Raw genomic sequence first — 21896 nt, 5'->3', positions numbered from 1 at the left:
TTGCAGGGCAGCTGCTGCTGTTTGGTCCTGCTCTTCTTCTCTTTAGCCCTGGGGGTCACCCAAGCCCTGCGCACCTGTACAGTTTCTAGGGGGCCGGGGGCAGCAGCTAGCCTAATAATTGTCCAGAGGGAGGTACCGGGCTCCTTGGGGGACACTCGCCTCAAAATGAGACACAAATATGTCTCAGAAGTGTCCTCCTAATTCTGAGCACCCCTGAAAACCCACTGCCTTTTCATCTTGAATCTCGGTCCCTGCTGTTGGGTGAGATAAAAGCTAAGGTTATGTAGAACAGTCTGACAGCCAGGGTGAGGAACAAAATCTATTTCAATTTCTGCTTCGCTGTCCTGAGCCCTGGGTGTACTTTCCCCACCATGATGCTCACCACATCCTTTCTTTGGATGTAAAAGCACTGTGTTAAGAATTTCTAACATGGCTCTTCTTGCCTTGGCCCCCAGAGCCCCTGAAGTTGGGCATGCCCAGTGCTCAGGGTTTCGCTCTTAGGGGAACATACGGGCAGTGGAACGGAAAGGGTGCGTGCTCCGGTATGGGACTGTCTAAACCCCAGGCGGCTTTGCTCTCTGCGTGGTCTGGACAAGTCATAGAACATTTCTTCGTTCCGGCTGCCTCGTGTCCTAAATGGTGGGAAGACTCCCAGCCAGAGAGAGGGCCTCCATGAGGAATAAATGATATAATGGAATAAGGGATCTAGCCTGATGCCTGGCCCATGGTAGAGGCTGAGTAGACAGCAGCAGTAATGATGACAGAATGGCAACTTGCTTTATGTCCAAGCTTTGTCCTTCTGGGACAAAGGCAGACATTTGTTTCAGAAACTGGCTGTTCAGTCCACACCCTTGTCCTCATGTGGTCCTGAGATTTCAGGATTCAGTTGTCAAGACCATACCATCCACTGAAGCTGGGAGCATGGATTTGACTTTGAAGAACAAAATCCTTGAAGGCCAAAACTGCACTTCTTTCCATTCCAAACCCTCCACCGGCTATAAACTGGCCTCACAGGGTTGCTGCGGGAATGGGATGGATGGGTGGGTGCTCCCTCCCCTGCCCTGTTCCCAGGCCTAGGAAAACAACCTGAAATACACACCCTCTGTTCTAAGGGTGGTTCTGAGTTCCAGGGAGCCTAGTAGCATAACTGGGAATGCAGGGAGGCAGGAGGGAGGAAGGGTGTGGATTAGGGTAAAAAGTAAAACTCCTATAATGACTCACGACACAAAGTGGCCTTTAAAAAAAATGATGGCGCTCCCTCTCCTAAGCTCCAAGGCAGCTTGGAGGGCTCTCTGCTCATGTGGCTGCCCGGGACTCGGGTTCCTCCCGTCTGGTTGCCCACTCACCCACAGGGCACTGTCATCTTTGTGGTCAATCTGGGTGGCAACCAGGTCTGCACACCCCCACTGCCCAGGAGGGAGATTGGTCCCTAGGTGGCCGCCACGTGCCCGGCTACGGCTTCCTCAGCATGGAAGGGGAGGAGGTGGATTTAGTGGACTCCCAGCACTTTGCCAAAATACCATGACTTTGAAAAACAACAGATCCTGGAACACCTACAAATTCTGAAGTCCTGGTACAGACTTCATAAATGAGCTCATTGTAAATTAAACATATCTCTCTCCACCACTCCGAGATGCCGAGATGGTTGCCTCTCTCTCTACCTCTGGCCCCAACACAAAGGGACCTACATCCAGGTATGGGAACCATGCACATTTATGCCTGTGCAAAGGAGATAAAGTCGCCACATTTTATCTTTTGGACAAAAAAGAAGGGAGACATTAAAGCAAAACTGAAAAATTGCAGCCACACAGGGGTGAATTTTGCCAAGATAAGAAAAAACATAACAATTCAAAGCAACAGATCAACAGTGATTGAGACCAACTCTGACAAAGAATCTGAATATTTTAAAGGCAGGTGTGTAATTTCAAAGCCTGGCCTGTTGAAAGGCGGAGGGCAGTTGCTAGTGCCAAGGTGGACCACCACAGAGTGTGGGAGGGTGCTTGGCCAGGCGTGGCAGTTAACTATTTAAGGAAAGGGAGGGCTTGGGGACTCAAGGTGGCGGCTGAGCATCTGGATTCTGTAAGAATAAAAGGATGTTTGAATGCAAAGGCATGGGGGGGGGGAGCATGCGTGGGAGGGGGGCTCGGGGGGCAACCAAGGTCAGTTTGGCAGACAGCGCCACTTTACCTCTCATCCTAGAGGAGCAGGGGACAGGGTGCTCTGGGAACAAGAGAGGGGCCAGGGATTGTCTGCCCTGGAGAGGGCCCAGGAGGGGCTGCAACACGATTTCTCCTAGTAGTCTGATAGGAACAGAAAGAACTCATCTGTGTGAGAAACCCTTGGATGTGCCCACACTGTACCTTCTGCAGTCATGAATCCGAAGGTGCCAATAAGCAAGCCCAGCTCTCTGAGGTGTCCAGGGAAACACTAAAGGTCCCCAAGGCCGGGGTGATAAGAACCCATTCCGTGCTCCTCTGCGCTCTCTCCTGCCACCTCCGTCATCTGCTATCCCTTTGCCAACCATTCCATTGGAGGAAAGAAACACTAGCTCATTTCGGGAAGCATTTTTCAGAAGACAGTTTGCTGCTCCTTATGGACTGTCGTTTGGGGATAATATTCCTCGTTTTCTTCCTCATCGAAATGCTGCTGCCATAGCCCCACCTTACAGTGTGGCCATGGTGTCAGGAAGCCTCCGAACATTTCATTAAACCATGAGAGAGGGTCACTAACCTCACCATAACAGGCAAACAAGACTGAACGATTTAAAAATGCACATGGAAATGGAGAGCTTAATTTGCTTCCAAAGCGTGAACAGAGGCAAGGCAGAGACATGTTGGGAAGCAGGAGGTTCTTCCCCAGTCTTCCAGTTCTGTCTGGGACTTGCTGGGTCTCTCTGGAAGCAGACTGTCTAGGGGGAAAGTGCTCTCCCCTCATGGGGTGCCCTGGAGCTGTGGGGACTCATTGAGGTAAGACCTGCCCAGGTGGTCGGGGCACATCTGGGCTTTGCTTCACCAGGCCCAGATGTGTACCCCCGGCTGCTTCCCCATTCTGCACTGTGATGACACCCCATGAAGGTCTTTGTCACACAGTATCTGAATCCCTACTACATCCCTCCACGTGCGCCTCCTGCCTACAGGGCCCCCTCACTCCCTGGCCCCTGCTCTGATCTTTCCTTCTCTTCTCAAACAATGCAGTTGGCAGATATGGGTAAGGTCTTAACTAGAAGTGAGGTTTAACATAGTGTATTAAAATTTAGACTTAGATTCTGTGACAAAGTTTGTTTTCCATCCTTATAGTGTTTCTAGTCTTAAGAAAAGTTTAAAAATCAGATATCCTGATTTTTTTTATTAGAGAGGTGATTTGCTGTTTGCAGAAATGAAAACAAAACAACTAATATGTTTATTGGATTTTTTAAAACCTGCAGCATAAAGAAAATTAAAGATTTTCTAGTCTTTTTTATTACATATAAAAAATGCATTTTCTTTTGCAATATTCAGATCTTCCCATCCCACATCAGAACCTTGTAAGCAGTTTTCGGTTTTTTTTCCATGTTTTGAAGTGATTTCTGATGGTTAGAAGTCTTTATTTATATGCGTGTGCCACAGACTAAGTTATTTAAGTACTCCCTGTGTTTTGAATTTTTTCCTATATTTCACTATTTTTTTTAAATGCTGTAATGAACACCCTTGATATAAATTTCTTTGCCTAGTCACTGACTGTTTCCTTGAACTTCTAAAAGTGGAACTGGTCACTTTTTGTGCAATAATCTTTTCTTTTTTTTAATTTCAGAAAGTTTGTGCCAATTTGCTCTCTCACCAGCTATGCTTGAGAACTACCAAAAACTCAGGGTGTGTCATGAAGCACTGCCCAATAACCACCAACAGGCCCTCAACCTATAGGCTGGGCCAAGGTGCTTTGGACCATGGCTGGGTAATGAACTGGGCCGTGAAGAGGGCAGCGAGAGGACACACAGCCATTTGGACTGAGAGGCATTATTCAAGAGCCGGCAGGTTTGCAAAGGCTAAGGGCAAATGTGCATTCACTAATTATATGTGGAAAAGTATAAGAGAAATAACTAAGGTATTTCACACCTCTCCACAGACCAGTTTGAGCTAAAAGGATTATTTGTGGCAACGACAGGCCAGCTTGAGTCATCCAGCTTTAGGAAGCCCTTTGGACACTAGCATCTAGCTGGCTGGTTGGCTGTGGGTGGGCCTAGGAAGGGTTCCCCAACCATTCCATATACCGTTTCTCACCCTAGGCCACTCTGAGGTGATCTTTCCTACCTCGCTGTTAGAAGAATATTAAATTTTTTATGTTCAGCTCTCTGTCCTGAGAAGCAGAGCAGGATACAACTCTGGCTGCCCCAGTGGCCTAATCAAAAGGATGTAGTAACCATGTCTTCTATTCTCTGGTTTCTGATGCTTTGACATCAGGGGCCTTAACACACTGGAGGAACTGCCCTCCCAGGGCTAATTTCTAAAGACAGTAAACACTTGCCCACCAGTATCTCTCAAATACAAATCAACCATCCAGAGCCCCGCCCCCACCGAGCCTATGGGGCTCTCACACTCCAGGCCCCCTCCCCCTTCCCTGCTCACCCCAGGGCTAGCACCAAACAAGCAGGGACAGCCCCTGCACCCCAGAGCCCACAGAATTCATCAATCCCCCCAAGCCTGAGCCTTCTCCCCCTGTCTCACCTGTTCCTTCCCTGGGAAAGCACAGTACAGGCTCCTGCCCTGTTTCCCCCTCCCTCCGCCTCCTGGCGGGCCGGGAGCGTCCTCACGCGGCCCCTGGGGCGGGGCATGCCCCTCCTCTTGGGATCTGTGAGGATAAGAAATACCTTTTCAATGGCCATCGTTTCCCGATCCCTTGGCCTCGCTATACCTCAGATTTTCTATTCACACTTGGTGTTTTAAAGCAAAAGAGTCTCTGGCTAAACCAACTAAACTGGCTAAACTATTTTGTATTCTGTCCCTTTTGGGGGACATTTCATTTCCATGGCAGTAAAACCATGTCAAGAGCCGGCTGAACAGGCAAATTACTAAGGGAGATGTTGGAAGTGGTTGCCCTGGGTGGTAGGAGGGCTGGTCTTTCCGCAGCACAAACACCGAAGGCATTCTTCTGCTGAGCAGATGGATGAAGCCTTGGTCTCCCCTGTGCCCATGCCCTGTCTGCTCTCTGGGCTGCATTCAAACTGAACATCTCCCTCTGCATTTCCAAGTGGCTGTAATCCTGTTCACCTCCAGGCTCGGCTCTGCTGTTCCAAGTGCCTGGAGCACTTGCCTTCCAACCTGGGGCCCCTTCTCTGGGCTTCTGGCTTGCCTGCTCTGCCTACTCATGGCATTTGCCCCCGCTGTGATTATCTTTGTGCTGAATCCCAGTAGGGCCAAGAGCAGATGTGACCTCTTCACTATTTCATCCCCAGAACTTACCACAATGCCCGTCACATAGCAGTCTTTCCAGTATACTGGCGAATGAATGAATGATTAAATGGATGACGAAATGAATGCATGCAGTGAACAAGGAAAACTGCTGCCTTATTACACACAGCTCTTGGTGACATGAGTCCATTAGTCCCTCAGCTGCCTCCCTCTGTAGCAATGTCAGTTCTATTTCTGCAGGTGCATGAACAAGATGGTAAACTTGGAGTAAGTCACCAGGGCTGTGACTGCCCAGGCAGACTGTGGCCACTCCCTGCTGGGCATGGCCCTGGGCAGTTGCCATGCAGTCTCCCTGGCCCTCGGTGTGTGCCCTGGCACAGCCATGGAGGATTGGCAGTGGCTGACCTGCTCACTCTGCTGCTAGGAAGCAGCTCATTTTCTATTATTTGTACAAATAGAAGATATCTGAAAACTACATTAGTAGGTGCAAGTCGAGCAGACACAGAAAACAGGCGTAGCCTCTGCACATTTCCAGTGTTCAATTGTATGAGATTACAGTTATGGGAGCAGACATGATGATGGTGTTAGGCTGCAGGCATCAGGGGAAGGGGTGAGCCTGCTGGACAAGCTCAGGCCTCCCCAAACGAGGTGAAGAGACCAACAGGTTCAGGTCTGACAACATTCCAGAGCCTGATTAGATAACCCTCCCAACTAGAGCCTTCCCCCAAGCTAAAGGATTAGTGGTAACTTTCCAGTACCTGGCTAAAGGCCAATGAGAGACCCCCACGTACCCTAGATGAGTCAATCCTCGTGTCAATGTACACTTTTGCTCTCCCTCCCCCTGCCTTCTTTAAAAACTTGCTGCCTGCCCTGCTGGGTGTGACTTCCCTGGCCTGTGTTTCAGACCACTGAACATCACCCAGGGGTGGCATTCAAATAAACTACTTAGCCCTTTGCTGCCTCTCTTTGCCTGCTTACTTCAGTTGAAATTTATTAGAATTTATCTTACAGATGGGTTATGGGGTGTCTATGCATTCGATGTCAGAACATCCAATCCACCCCTGTAATGGGGTAACCTTTGCTGTGGATTGCTGAGGACACAGGTATGCAATGCAGGTGTGGAAACACACTAGAAATCCCTACCCCCAACACTGCTCACAGCCATGGAGAAAAGCACAGGACCAAAGGAAACAGACTGGCTCCAACTGGCAGCGGCACTGTGCCCCTGCTTCACTTGTTTGGCAGAAGTGGTGGGACCCAGACACACACATACACGTCGTCTACACTGCCTGCTAAGTGACTTTCTCACTCCCCCAGGAAAGTAAGGAGGAGGATGCCTTCTTCCTACCCTGTGTTTGCCTTCAGCAGACTGTGCCCATCTCGGGATGTCATTTAGTGACCTACTTGAAGGCAGGAGCCGGAGCCCTCAGCTGGAGCAACTGCCCAAGAAGGGGCACGAACAGGGGTCTGGGAAATGGCAATACCTTCTTCCCTCCCTGAAAGACGTTAGAGAGGTTCGTGTAAAGAAAGGCTGGAAAAACCATAGTGTGCACACCTTCATGAGGATGCCCGCCAAGAAAGCACATACCCCTGACTGCCTAGGCATGTGCTCTGGCCAAGCGGTAGCTGCTCCCACTGGCCCTTGGGCCACTTTTTCACATAAGTTAACCTGCCTTTGCTTCTGAATTAGCTTTATGCAGATCCTTGCAGATAAACACAAATGTGACCCTATGATGGGGAAAGCTTTGTGTTTTTCCTTGTTCAAAAGAGCTTGCACTGATTTTGGACCCATTTTTAAAGAGCCTGCATTAAGGCCCTTTATGAGCTTTGTTTTAATCCAATGGAAGAGATTAGGACAATAAATGGGTAACTTTCGGGCAGTTGTTATAGGGTTATATTTTACATGTTGATTAGAATATATAAAATAGCAATTCTAATTTTATATAAAATTTATATGAGCAATATAAACCTATGCATACTTACTTTCTGTAGCACAACTAAATATACTATTTAAAAACCATGGCATGGAGTATTTTCACTTAGAAAAGAAATTCTGACACATGCTACATGGGTAAATTTTGAGGACATTATGCTATGTGAAATAAAGCTGTCACAAAAGGACTAAGACTCTGTGATTCGACTTATATAAGGTCCTCAGACTGGTCAGATTCACAGACACACGGAACAGAATGGGTTCCCCAGCGGCTGGGGGACAGGAATGAGGGGTTAGTGTTAAATGGGGACAGCGTTTCAGTTTGGGAAGATGAAAGGGTTCTGGAGATGGAAGGTGGGCGGTTTCCCAATACTGTGAATGTAGTTAGGCCACTGAAGTGTCCACTGAAAAACAACCAGTTTAAGATAGTAAGTTTTATGTTATATGTATTTTATTGCAATAAAAAAAATCCACAAAAATGGCAAGAAGACTAACATATGTGGAAAACATATTTAACTATAGCCGTATAAGTAGTATGGTAACCTATCCCTTTTTTAGACAAAAAATTGTTTCCTATTACTCAAATAGAGTGAATACATTCTTGTATATTAACTGAAATCAAAGAAATCAAATGCATTTAGATGTATAAACAACTGGGAAATGTGCTAATTCTCAAGAAAACAAAAGCTTAGCATTTTGGTTTTATTTATTTATAATAAATTTTGTTATTTATTTTATTAATTTATTATACATTATTTATTATTTATTAATTTATATAAGTTTAAGCCAACAGTTGTCTGTAAATCAGCAATATACTGAAAAACAATTTAGAAGTCAATTTGGAGTCTCACTGTCCCGTGTGAGTGCAGGAGAGGGGGGCAGGGAGGCGGGCGGCCTGACTCCCCTCATCTTCCTGTGCACACCAGTTCCCCGAGGTAAGCCACACGTGTGTGACAATCAGCGGGACAGGCTGGGGCGAGTCAGATGGGCCATGGTGCTGCCACGGGCTGGGTCACACAGCTCACAGTCCCACTGAGATTAGGCTGGGAATCTGCCTTCCCAGTTTAGTCAGACACCAGTGGAATCTGAAAAGGAAAAACCTGTATTTCTAGTGAGGCAACTGGAAAATGTTTGCTAGAGAAAGGCGACTGTAATGGTGGAGGGCTGTGGAAGCCACAGCACACGAGAAAAGGCAAAGGGAGTTTTGGCTGAGGTTGGAAGATGCTGGAGGAAAAGGGCCTCTGGAAATCAGCAGTTGAAAAGGGTACAGGGACCAACTGCTCTCCCAGACCCAGATGGCTGCCCCGGTCCCAGGGGGTGAGCTGGAGGCACGTCTGTACTGCTAACCATGTAATGAGGTTACGGGAGGGCTCAGATGCATCCTTGGGGACGCCATAGAGCCCCTGTGCTGTGGCCACCCTGAGACACCCATGATCTGATGGGGCAGCGCTGCACCCCTACTCTGCCCTGGCTTCCCTTGCCAGGAACAGAGGGCTAGCACCCAAAGGGTCCTCAGGTACCACTCAGCCCCAACTCCAGTCCAAGGATAACACCACCAAGGCCTTGCCCAGGACCACAGCTGAGCATGTCAGGGCCCAGTGCGACCCAGGCTCCTTGTGGGAACCTTTTACTTCACAAGCCACACTTGGTCTGTTGAGTTGTATGTGTTGCTTTCTAGTCCCTTCTTGCCACGTCTTGTTTAACTAATTTATGACTCTGGATGGCAGACTGAATTATAGCTATTTGTTTCCCCTTCTTGGCTGCAAGCTAAAGAAAAGCAGGCTTCATTAATTCCAGTGCTTGTCTCTGAACAAGGTATTAACAAGCTTTTAGATGGTGCTCCAGCCACTGAGCTTTTCTGAGAAGGTGAAAAGGGCCTCTAGTCCATATGGTTAGATTCTTGTACATTTTCATTTCAAACGCTAAGGTTGACAGATCTGTGAAGAGCAAATGGGGTGTTAGTTAATATCTAATTACTTCTAATGCGAGTCACAGCCCATTTAACTGAGTCAGGCGCCAGTCTTTGCCTCCGCCAACAGTAGCATTTGCGACACCCATTTGCACGCTTTCCCTCTCTCAGCCACATGGCCTTGTACTATCCCAACAGGCAGTGTGAATGCACAAGCTCTCACTATCTAGTTATTAGGCTGGCGAGCCTAAGCACCTGCTTTAAACTCTAATAGGCTAATGAACCACAGAGGGTACCAGCAGTACAGAAATGAGAAAAGGATATTAAGATTGGTGCTTCACAGTTTTCTCCAAGCAGCCACTGTTTGCATATAGCCAACCCTGAGTTGGTTCCTGTTTTTTTCTTTTGTGTGGGGTTGAGGAGACCCCCGGCAGCAGCTAGAGCTCTGGTTGGGTGGGACTCATGCTCCAAGAAAATCACCTACCCCCCAGTTCCTCATTTTCTCCAACTGGAAACATGGCTATCTCATGACACCCCACCTCGCCTGTCAAGCACGTGAATTTGGCATGTACCAGCCTGCCTGGGCATGCAGAACAGCATCAGAATAGCCGGTGGCTATGGGCTGTGTTAACAGACCTTCTCCTCAAGTCAGCATAGTACCTGGAATGAAAAGACAGATCATGGGGAAGGGCTGGGAGGTTCATTCAACAGGATTTCTCAAAGACCTGCTATGAACAAGGTTCTAAGAACAATTTAAAGGTGAGACTAAGTGAAAAAGTTATATTCCTTGACTACGTTCAGGGTTGGAAATCCCAGGGCAGCAGGCTTATTTAGGAGCACGCGGCTATAAGACAAAAGTGTAAGAAATAACCAGGAAGCTCCTCTGTGAAAGCCCTGAGGGCATGAGTGACCTAAACATGCGGAATGTCAGGGAGCACCTTAGGAATATGCCAGAGATAAACTCGCAAGTGGGCAGCATACAATTCAGTAAAGTGCTGACAAGGTATCTAAACGGCAGGCCCTCTAAGACCTCTGTGGGAACTGTGGAGCCATGAGGCTCGGATGATTAAGTTCTGGATCTCTTTAGATCAGAAGACATGGGAGTGGAAACCATCACTCAACCAAGATCATTTTTATTAAAAAAAAAGAAAAAATACAGAAAGAACAAAGAATTAAAAGAATTTTAATAAAATCAACAAGTTTACATTTGTACATCTTGTGTATTCGGGATCCAACCAGGGGTGAAGGATAAAGTTGCAGGGACAAAGGTTTCCACAGAAGAGCAAGCAAAAAGCAAGGGCTACCCTCGTTGTGTGACAGGCATCAACTTGATGGTGTGACCCCGTGGTCACGTGGGCCCCCTGCACTCCTGAGTAAGCAAGCACATTTACCTACTCATCAGCACAAGCCTTCCGGCTCAGCACAGGCCCAGAGCTGAGTCAGCCTGGCTCTCCCACATTGATACTCGATAGGCAGCAACAGAGAGACAGTTCACAGAATTAAACAGTACTGCCCGCAGAATACTAATGTCAGCTGAGTTCAGTTCATGCTGTTTTACCTAGAATGGACACACAGAAACTAATGAGAGAAAAAGGGCTGAGTGGTGAGCCTAATTGCTCTGTTCAATGGTACAGTCACAGAACAGCAGGCCCTCAGAAAGAGTCATATGTTTCTTTTAAAAATACGACTTGAGAATCAAGAGCCCTGTGGGAGTTAGGTTAGAGAAAGGTATGGTTTTTAACACAGGCGACAACTGTCACAGTGTCATGGAATTCTGCCCACAGTAGAGGATTCAGTAAAGAGAGGGAGTTGCTCAACTTTAATTCCCATTATTCTAAAGGATAACAAACATTTTGAAGTATTGACCGATGTTCAGAGAAAAAAAGAGACTAGTATCCCCAAGGTAGGAAGGAACAATCACAAGTCTTCTTCAAGATTTTACCCATTAAGTGTACAGAGGAACAGTGCTTTTCAATACTGCATGTACTAGTAAATTGCTCCTTGAAGAATAAATGCAGACTCACAAGTCATAATGCCGATGCACACCACACAGTGATGTGACCATCCTGTAACAAAGCCAGTATGGCTAGACTCCTGACCAGGCTCTGGATTCATACAGAATCAATAATCTCAATGAAGAAATCCAAAAGGGGGCAGTGGAGTAACAGCAGCTTCAGCTCTTCAGCCATGTCAGATAGAGAAGCACAAAACCAATTCCCACTCTGTGATGAGCAAGAAGCATTTTCCCTGTGTTTTCCGGAAACCTCGGAGCAGGAGTATAAAGTGCTGGGAGGTAAGGCAGCCTGACCGGACTTCCTTCCAAGGGCATGAGGAGCACCACTGAGGGGCTGGTGTCCCTGTCACGGGCAAAGGCATCCGCTGCCCGCCCTGCTCAGAGGTGAGGGAACAGCTGCCTCTCCTGAAAACATGCTCAGTTTGTGCTCACAAATGTTTCCCTTGTAACTTCCCCAGGATTTAATAGCAGGTAGACTTTAATAAGGAGAAACATCCCCAATGCATATGATAGATGGATTTCTAAGCCACAGAAAAACTACAAAGATCATATAACCTCAAATAAACATTTTTAGTCAAACGTGTTAATCATGGAGTTTTGAATCAGCAGACAATGTGACAGTAAAGCGACACACACGTGGCCTGGCCTGTCCCAGCTTTCCTGCCCACGGTTGCCTCTGAGATGTGGCAGGTGGCTTCTCCTCGGAAGCTGTATCAGTTCCTAACAGGTCCTCACTGGTGAGCAGCCAGGAGCACACAAACTCACCCAAAGGGAACGCTTGGGGACACCGGGAAGGGTCCCCCAGGGGTGGAGAGTGAGATGGGAAGCAGGAAGGGACAAAAACACTTTCCCAAAGTCAGCCATTTGAAGGGTAGAGGCAGAGCCCACAAGGTGATCCCAGGAAACAGACAGGACCCAGGGGTGGTGCCTGGTGGACGGAGAGCACACCCCACGGGATGGCACACGGGGTGAGGCCTGGCTGCTGCGGGCTCAGTGCCCTGGCCGCTCACCTGGTCCAGTTCTTTTCTGTGTCCCCATGAAGCAGCGGCTCCAGTGCAAGTGTATGCCCGGCGGCAGGGGCCGGTGTGCCTGGCTCACGCAGGGAAGGCTCATTTTTTTTTCTAGACGACATCTGTCTTGCATTATTGTGTACCTGGACGGGCAAATGCTTGCATGCCTGTTATCAGGGTTTTCCATTTACATTCAATGTAGAGTGGTCAGCAGTGAGGAGTCCGTTTCACACTGACTGAAGCCCCCCCCAGAGCCCCTCATCTCGGATGGCACAAGCATGGCAGCTTTCTGCTGTTTGCGCCCAGCAGGCTTGGTAAGGAACTCAGGGTCCTTCTCGCACCCTCAGGAGGGCCTCTTCAAGTCCGAGTGCCAGGGCTGGGGGAGCTAGGGTTCATGTGTCTGCTGGCCGCACAGTGGGTGTGGACAAGGCCGCCACTGGGGTACCTAACAAACACGGGCTCACAAAAGGGATTCTGGCACATCTGGCAGAGCTTTTTGTCTGAGAGCTGAACTGAGCTTCCTTTCAACTTCATCTGCAAAAGGAAATAAAGACTGAGCATTCTGTCACATACAGCTACCCCAGGTTTTTAAAGTTGACATGCATTCCCCCGTGGGTTAGCATTACTGATGAGGACTGCTTTAACATCAACGTCTTGAAACAGAATATTAGAGCTAACATCCTTAGTAACTGGAGAAGTAAAGAAAGTGCAAAACTGCTTCCTTATTTTACAGAAGTCATTGCTGCTGGTCTGGCCAAGGCATTTCTACCCCAGACCCTCTCCCCAATGTCTCTGAGCTCTGATATGTCTAAGTCAGGCCTGTTATAAAGTCATATGACATTAGAGCTCAATAAGGCTGCACAATCATATTTCAGATTCTCCCATTTGCAAACAAGAGCCTAAAGCACAAATAAGGAGCTCACTCAAAGCCATGTGGTTGATTAGTGGCACATTCCTGCCTGATCCTAGGAGATAAAATTTAATTTCTTTCAAGGTAACTAACAAAACTGAGTTGTAACTCCATCAATTCTTGTCTGATAAATTGAACTGAAGTTTTGCAAAAAAAAAAGCCTTTCTGCACAATTTACTTGTGTAAACCCAGGAAAGTGGCTGGATCAAGTAGCAAACTTGGTGAAGTCACCCTGCACTAATTAATTTTATCAGTCATTCAACAAACACTTATGAAACACTTGGCTTGGATCTAGGGAAAAAGAAATAAACAGAAGAAGCTCTTCACCCTCAAAGAACCCAAAATCTACTAATAAATGGAGATGAAGAATGTATGCATGGAAAAGAGGTGGGCAAAGGGGTGATTTATCTGCTAACTGGGAGGTGGAGGTTTCACAAAGGAAGAAGTTCTTTGGCTGGGTTCTGAGTATGTGTTCACGAGGCACAAAAGGGATGTATCTCAGGTAGAGGGATGGCAGGTGCAAAGGCCGTAGGTATGAGACATCATATCACAATTCAGGAGGTTCCATACCTCCTGGCAAGCAGTGAGAGATGGAGCAGCACAGGCCAGAGGAGGTAGACCGGCTCTTCCAGGCCTCAACTCCTTTCCTGGGGTTCCTGAAGGCTTCCAAGTAGGAGGGACATGTTGGATCCCTGCTCTGAAAGAGCACTCTGCCAGCTGCATGGAAGGATGGGCCTCAGAAAGCAACAGCCTCCGGAGGGAGATCAGCCGAGTGTTTGTACCCATCCCCCACAAATCCACACACTGAAGCCCTAATTCCCAGTGTGATGGTATTAGGACCAGGTCTTTGACAAGTGACTATGGTTTGATGAGGTCATGATGGGGCCTCCCATGATGTGGTTAGGGCCACTGGAACAGGGGGAAGAGAAGAATCGAGGGTGTGGAGAAAAGTGAACCCTTGTGTACTGTGGGTGGGAATGTAAACTGGTGCAGCCCTATGGAAAACAGTACGGAGGGTCCTCAAAAACTTAAAAATAGAACTACCACCATATGACCCAGCAACTCCACTCTGGATATATATCTGAAGAAAATGAAAACACTAACTCAGAATGAGATTTGCATCCCATGTTCACTGCAGCATTATTGGCCAAGATGGAAGCAACCTGTGTCCACTGATGGATGAATAGATAAAAAGACACACAACGGAATAGTATACAGACATAAAAAAAAGAAGGAAATCTTGACATTTACAACAATATGGGTGGACCCAGAGGGCATTATGCTAAGTAAAATAACTCAGGCAGACAAAGACAAATACTATGTGATCTCACTTACATGTGGAATCTTAAAAAAAAGAAAAAGAAAGAAACTGAGCTCATAGATAGAGAACAGACTGGTGGTTGCCATGGGTGAGCAAAATGGGTGAAAGGGGTCAAAAGGTACAAGCTTCCAGCTATAAATAAATCAGTCCTGGGAATGCAATGGCTTATATGGTGACTACAGTTAATCACACTGTTTTATATATTTGGAAGTTGCTAACAGAGTAAATCTTAGAAGTTCTCATCATAAGGAAAAGAATTTTAACTAAATGTGGTGATTTATACTAACTGGACTTACTGAGGTGATCATTTCACAGTATATAAAAATAGCACATCATCATGTTGCACACCTGAAAGTAATATTAAAGCAAAGAAGAGGTGGAAGAGCAAAGCTTGGCTGCCCTGCCACCCGAGGATACAGTGGGAAGGTGGCCATCCCCAAGCCAGAAGAGTCTCCACTAGGCACCGCATCTGCCGGCACTTTGATCTTGATCTTCAGCCTCCAGAACTGTGAGAAATAAATGTCTGTTGTGTGAGCCCCCAACCTGTCGTGTTTGTTACAGCGGCCTGAGCTGACTGGCACAGGGACCAAGAATTGGGGCTGTGACTTGGCCAGGAACTCACATGTGGGCTCTTCCATTTACTGTGAATTCTTTGTGCTCAGTTTCCTCTGTGTGAAATGGAGATAATAATAGCAGATACTGCACAAAACTGTTGATGAGGAGATGATATAATGATGTAAAGTGTAGGACAGCGTCTGGCATGACCTATGGACTCAGTAAGTGTTAGCCTGCCCCACATGCTCTCCTGAACACCTTTTGTTTCTTCTAGAAGGGGAGAAAAACTACACCTGCCAGCCCCGCTCCTGCCTCTGCTCACAGGTACCTTAGTTTCTGTACAAGTAGAATCATATATTTGATTTGTTGACGTTGTAGAGGAAGAAATGGCCGTAAAATATTTTCCTGTAGGTAAAATCTACCTTAGGTAAAAAGTCAGCTGGTCGAGCAGCTGGCTGCCTAGAAGGGCTGGGCTCTCACCTTGTCGTATTTGTAGAGTAAGTTCTCAGACTTGGCCAGGCCGAGAGCCACCTGGGAGGTCCTCTGGGTGTGGACGCTGCCCCTCACAGCCCCCATCAGGAACGGGGAGAGGAGCTGCACCGACCAGGTGCTTGGCAGAAGCTGCAGGACCTGGGCCGCATCAAATTCTGTGGAGTGGTGGTTCAGGAGGTCCACGGCGGCCACGGCCAGCTCATGTGCAGAGGGCCCGGGGCTGAGGTAAACGGCCAGCAGCGTGTGGAAGAGCTGCTGCCGGTAGGGCGGGGCCCGGCCCTCGGAGCGCCATGCGCAGTAGTCCTCGGCAGCCGCGAAGTCCCCCAGCTCGTGCACCAGGATGCACAGGGCCTTCTCGTGCTCCTCCAGCTTCCCGTGCAGGATGGCGCTCTCCATGGGAAGGCCGGCGCCCTGCACCCTGTCTGTTGGGCAGAACCGGCTTGTCAGCAAGGAGCAGACCTGCGCAGCGCCTGCCATCCAGTGCAGCTGCCCCATCCCTGCGCTTTGAGCTTAACGGAGCACGGAGCACATCCTGCCACCTGGGCGTTGCTCAAAACTGCCACCCAGACTACCAACGGAAGGTTTTCTTGTATTTCTTGCTCCAGATCTGGGTGCTAGCAAAGGAGAAGCCAGACTCTGTGTGTAAGTACTGCCAGATCTAAGAACACACATTTTTAAGAATCTTCAGAGAATGAGTAAAAAACCAACTGCCTTATCATCTCAGGAGGCCCGGGTGAAACACTGTGTATCACAGTTCCAGCCCCCCATTACCCCATCATCACTCCTGTTTTCCCAGTATGGTGTCTTCCAATTTAAGCAGAAAGGCACAGCATTCACTTAAATCCAGATAATACCATCCAACCTCCACACTACTGAAAAGCATGCTAAACCCCTTTACTCCAATTTAAAATGTTTCATGGAAAGGAATATGGGCTCATATTGTTAAAAATCCGTATTTATGTTATTTCAAATATTTTCTTTTGTTTCTCCTGCAATTTAAATCACCAGGTTATGAATAAAATTACACCACCAACGGGAAGCATCCGTTCTGACCAAGGCCCTACCCTTAGTGGGCTGCATCTCCGTCCTATAGTCAGTCCCTTTGCTGTCCACTCCCCCTGTAAAATGGGGAGTAACGTAAGATCTCTTTCATCTGTGAAGGGATATTCTGAAGACAACTCCTACCTCAGGGGCCAAGGTTAATACTTGAATTGCAGGTATTTTGCATTTGAAGCTTGGCCACACTCAGGCTAGATGCACAAGGCAGGCCCCTAATCCTGTTGCAAAGCGCTGGGTCTACAACGTGGCATCCACAGCACTCAGCACCGAAACGGCACCAAGGAACTACCAACAGATAATCACTAAGTGGCTCCCATGTGTAAGGCACAGGGAGAGGCGCAAAGACGGCTTAGCAAGGCTGTTGCAGTGAGCTACACTGTTCACACCTACCATGTCATTCAGATTTGATTCTCAGCCACCCCAATGGGTGGGCTGTGCAGCAACTGTTCTTGCCAGGTGCCTGGACTGACACCACCCCCAAGTCACCTGACTAGCAAGGGTGCAGAGGTAGTCTCTGGGTTTCCAGTGCTCTTCCACAGTGGGTACCCCATTTCCTGTAAGCTCCCTACTCTCACCTGCAAGCCTTTATGACTGCTCACTCAGCCCCTGCTCTGGGAGGCTGTCCCTGCCTCCCCAACCCACGGGAAGAGCTGTTGCTCCCTGGCCCCACCGGGAGCTTCGACCAGGTCATATGTGCGATCTCGTTAAACTGAGCACAAGAACCAAGTCCCACCCACCTGTATATCCTCGGTACAGTGTCTGACATACGACACATGCTCAGAAAGGTACACAAATGGAAACACTGATCAACAAACTCATGCATGGCTTGAGTTTTTATAAAGGAATTTGTAACGCATAAAGTATGAAATAAATCAGGGGTGTCAGTAAAAATGTTTAACAACCAGGAGAGCATGGCACTGACCATCAGCATGGACAGCTCTGTGAGTGACTAGCATGGCTGATGGGTATTGTGGCTGAATGTCAACCCTGGTGCCAGTGTAAGCTCAGACTAGCACTTACTCTCTGCATGAAATATCAAGTTTGTGTTTGGGATCTATGGCTCATGAACTGTGTGACATGGGGCAAGTTGGGTAACTTCTCTAAGCTTTACCTTATTCTTCTGTAAAAATAACAATAAAAGTAATTTTTAAAAAACAGGACTTACTTCTTAGGGTTGTTGTGAAAATTAGGTGTCATAACGCATGCCAAGTATTTTGACCTATGCCTGGCATATATAGTCCATCCTCACTATTCACAGAGTCTATATTTGCAAATTTGCCTACTCACCAAAATTTATCTATAAACCTGAAGTTAGCACTTGGGGTGATTCTGTGGTCATTCATGGACGGGTGCAGAGGGACAAACATTTGAGCTGTCTGACACACATGCTCCGAGCTGAGGCCCAGCGAGGCGATAGTCTGCTTCCTTGACACAGCTCATTCTATAAATAAGTGTCCTTTTCATGGTATATGTAGAGGCGTGCTTTTTGCACGTTTGTGTTTTTGTACATTTCAAATTTTTTTGAAATTTCACCATTTACTTTTATCATTTGAAATGGCCCCTAAGCGTAGTGCTGAATCACTGTCTGGTGTTTGTAAGCTCAAGAGGGCTTTCTGTGCCTTATGGAAAGAACTTGTATGTTAGATGAGTTATGTTCAGGCCAGGGTTAGAGTTCTGCTGGCTTTGAGCTCAGTGTTAATGAATCAGCAATACCTATCAAATAAGGTGTCTTTAAACGAAAACACTCATTTAACAGTTATTACTGACTGATCAGTTGATGAAAATATGATCAGAAGTTTGCAGGAAACTAACCCTGCATTTTCCTAGGAGCAACCATTTGGCATTTACTAATTCAGTGTTCGTGGAGACTTTATAGAATGTAACTATCATGAATAATGAGAATCAACTATAGTTAATGGTTAAAAAACAGTGTTCAATGTTTTTTTATGTTAAAGAGAAATACACTATTAATCTCAGTAAGAACAAATCTGGAAATTCCATGATGTCATATACAGCAAGAAACTAGTTCTATCAGGTGCAAGCACTGCACCACTCTGTAGCATTTTACAAAATATAGAAACTGTGGTATCTGCACCCTGAGGACACCCCTCCAAGATACCTGCACTGCCTCCCTCAGCTCAGGCTTGAGGGGCAGCTGGAGCAGTGCCAGCTGGCAAAGCCTTGCTCAAATGCTGGCATCCTCAGAAGTAGCTATGGTTCGCATAAGGAAGTTTAAATATAGGTATGCTGAATAGATTCCAAAGGTATGCTCCACAGACTTCCAAACCCACTGAGCAGCTCTTGTGTCACCAGCGAAAGGGGCAATGTCCACTTCTACAAGGTGGAGGCATGCAAAGCTTCCCTCATCCTCCAGGAAGGCTGACTTTGTGCCAAGAGGCTCAAAGAATCAAGTTTTGGATTCAGAACAAGGAGCTAAGCCAGAGCTCTCACCTCTGCTCCCCTCCTGCCTGGGTGCAGCTTATCGACAGAGAAACTACTGCTACTCCTCACCTATCAGAAAGTGGACTCGGTATGAGTTGGATTTCTGGAGCAGATGCTGTAGCTTCGCCTGTGTCTCGGTGACTTCTGCACCCTTGCCATTGGAGCTGGACCTCTGCTGCAGCACCTCATCCAGGTAGAGGACAGCCAAGTGTGTGTGGTACTCCTCCTTCTGCAGGAGACGGGAGCCAAGCAAACAGGAAGAATTTGTAAGTGGGTGGCCTGGAGAGCCTGCAGTCAGGAAGTACTCCCAAGAGGGAACTGAGCAGAGGTGAGCTGGGCATGTTCTCAAGGACAGTGAACTGACATGCTGACTGGGTCAAAACCTCTCAGAAACCACAATACAGAGGAGGTGAATTCAAAATTTGTGAGGAAAATATCTAAGGGGCACTTTTCATTTTGAGAAGGGCCACAGAATTTAGGTACTCTCCCCAAAGGTGCAGCTTCTCTCACTTCCTTGAAGGATAATAACAAAGTAGGAAAAGAGAAGTAAAATCTAAGCTGAGTGGAGATGAGATGGCAGTTAAAAAAAAACAGCTGTTATTCATCCAGGCTCTTTCAGGAGCCTCCAGCTCTCCCACAGACGATCCCCGTGAACATTCAGGGCACTCAGGGAACATACAACATTACATCACAACCATGCACCAAGTTTACAGTCAATCCCCATCTCTTCAGTTACCACTGTGGCAATGCAGCCCCACACTGTAGCTGACATCCTGAAGTGCTCACCTGCAGCTTCCTGTCTATGACCAGATGTTCCAGATATTTAACAAGGGCTTTAGGGTATTTCTTAAGACAGGCAATTATATTGTCCGGACTAAAACTATTCTGCTGTTCGTCCGAAGGTCTCTTGGTGAACACTTGAACTCCAACCTGAAAGAAGAGCAATTTAGATATCATGCTTCTTGAAGACACATCTTTTCTTTATTCTGAGCACTGCACATCCACACTTTGGGTAAAATCATCGTCAAAAACATGGTGATACAGAAAAGCAGTGCAGAGTGACACACTGATAGAGCCACAGAGCATAAAGCAAAGGTAAGGAAGGTGGCTAAACCTCTGAGGCCTCCTTACACATCCAGCTGGAATTCCTTTTACAAGGGCCAGAAATTAAAGAATGAAACATTTACAGGTAGCAGGTTTTGATAACCCCAGAAGCAACAAGTAAGATCATCCATAAATAAGGACTGTCACTTGCTGAATACTAAGTGAAAGAATGTATAAAGTAGTGAACATTCAGTAAACTCAGTTCTCCTGACACTGGTATCCTCCATGGGATTCCAAGTCCAGTTCCTGAACAGGTGTCTAGGCTGCCTTCCTCTGCCTGTCACGTGGCGCTCACTGTGGCAACGGCATCTTCCAAGGGAATGCCAGTGAGTCAAGGAGGGGAACGAGTCCGCGCTGCATCTCCCCTGGGCACTCACGTGTGCACGTTCTACCGCACAGACACAGACAGACACACACACACCCTACAAACCCAAAACAAGAAGTACAGAGAATTTTCATTTCTACACATGTGGCTTTGTCTCAGCTCCATCAACTATACAACCTTGGGAAATTTCTTAAGCTCTCTGAACCTCAGTTTCTTTATCTATAACTAATGTCCACTAGTGGGGTTGTTGTGACATCTAAAAGAGATGAAACATGGAGTGACTGGTTTATTATGCAGAATTCTGGGAATGACCTGCTGTCATCTGTCAGCACTGGGAAGAGCCTAATGGCATCAGATCTGTGTGGCAGGTGTGTGAGTGTGCCAGGGTATGTCACATGTGTGTGAACAGATGCAAAGTAAAGGTGAGGTAGAAAGTCTGTCCTGAACACACACACACACACACACACACACGTTTTTAAGGAGATGTTAAGCATGTGACCTCACTATGCCTTTTACTTTTATCATTTGAAATGATAAAATAAATAAAAGTGACCTGCCCCAGACAGAAGATGCCAAACAGATACATCTCAGAAGCACTGACATGCAGAACATCCCTGAGAGCTGGGATTCAGCCAGCTTAAGGGGAAATATGAAAAGGAAATGAAGACAATGGAGGGAGAGGTTGAAGTGTAGCCTATTTTTCCCACCTAAAATCAAGTTTTCTATCTGTTCCTATTAGCCCCCCATTCGCCACCAAAAGAATGCATTTAGGAAGCACAAACCTCCTCGCTTTTCTGCAGAGCCCAGTCAGCATACCTCCACACCAGCTCTTGGTCTACGCTGTAGGTGAGGAAATCAACGACATATTCGTACAGGTCTGACCGTGTGGAGTCGTGAATATCCCCATTCACAATGTTCACCCACAACTGGAAAGAAGTCAGAAATAAAAAGAAACAGAACATTATCTACCTTTTAGAATTAGCTTAGGAGGGGTATATGTTTACTTATTTGGCCTTTTAATACTTAAAAGTAGTAAGACACATTTTAAATGCTTAAAGCAATTTTAATTTTTTCAGAGAAATCAAGAAATGCAGCAGACATGGTCCAGGAAATCAAGAAATAAAGCACCCATTTCTTTTCTTTCCCTTTTTAATGATATCACAGTAATACAAATAGCAAATATAATGTATGGGAAGAGGTGGGTGGGTTAAAAATGTTTCTTCATGAAAACCAGAATAAATGCTGACAACATCTTAACACAGAAGAAATTCACCGACATCCACCAGCTAGGCTGTTTCCATCTCCTCCATCACAGCAATTCTTAAAGTCCCTTCTGCACCGTGATAGTCAGATGTTACACTTCCAAAACCTTTGGTGATTCTGTCCCCTAGTGTTCTGACTGTCTTCTGCACAGGGAATCATGATAGACTCTAATAAT

The 21896-nt window shown here is 46.9% G+C and overlaps 1 protein-coding gene across 3 annotated transcripts in view; it reads right to left on the bottom strand.

Annotated features, from left to right (window-relative positions):
* Positions 1–7835: 7835 nt before the first annotated feature.
* TGFBRAP1 (transforming growth factor beta receptor associated protein 1) overlaps positions 7836–21896 on the bottom strand; it is a 91058-nt gene continuing 76997 nt past the window's right edge. The window contains exons 8-12 of one of the 3 annotated variants that reach the window (XM_036921500.2): positions 21241–21384; positions 19816–19959; positions 19099–19258; positions 15517–15950; positions 7836–8402 (exon numbers count right to left, since the gene is read on the bottom strand). In XM_036921500.2, coding sequence (XP_036777395.2) covers positions 8382–8402; positions 15517–15950; positions 19099–19258; positions 19816–19959; positions 21241–21384 — 903 coding nt within the window. In that variant the 3' untranslated portion in view covers positions 7836–8381. The other 2 variants (XM_036921497.2, XM_057496884.1) reach the window with 2 other exon arrangements.

This window comes from Manis pentadactyla, chromosome 2, assembly GCF_030020395.1.
Source record: "Manis pentadactyla isolate mManPen7 chromosome 2, mManPen7.hap1, whole genome shotgun sequence".
Taxonomy (NCBI): domain Eukaryota; kingdom Metazoa; phylum Chordata; class Mammalia; order Pholidota; family Manidae; genus Manis; species Manis pentadactyla.
Note: the sequence above shows the minus strand (reverse complement) of the source record. Positions and strands in the feature narration are given on the sequence as shown.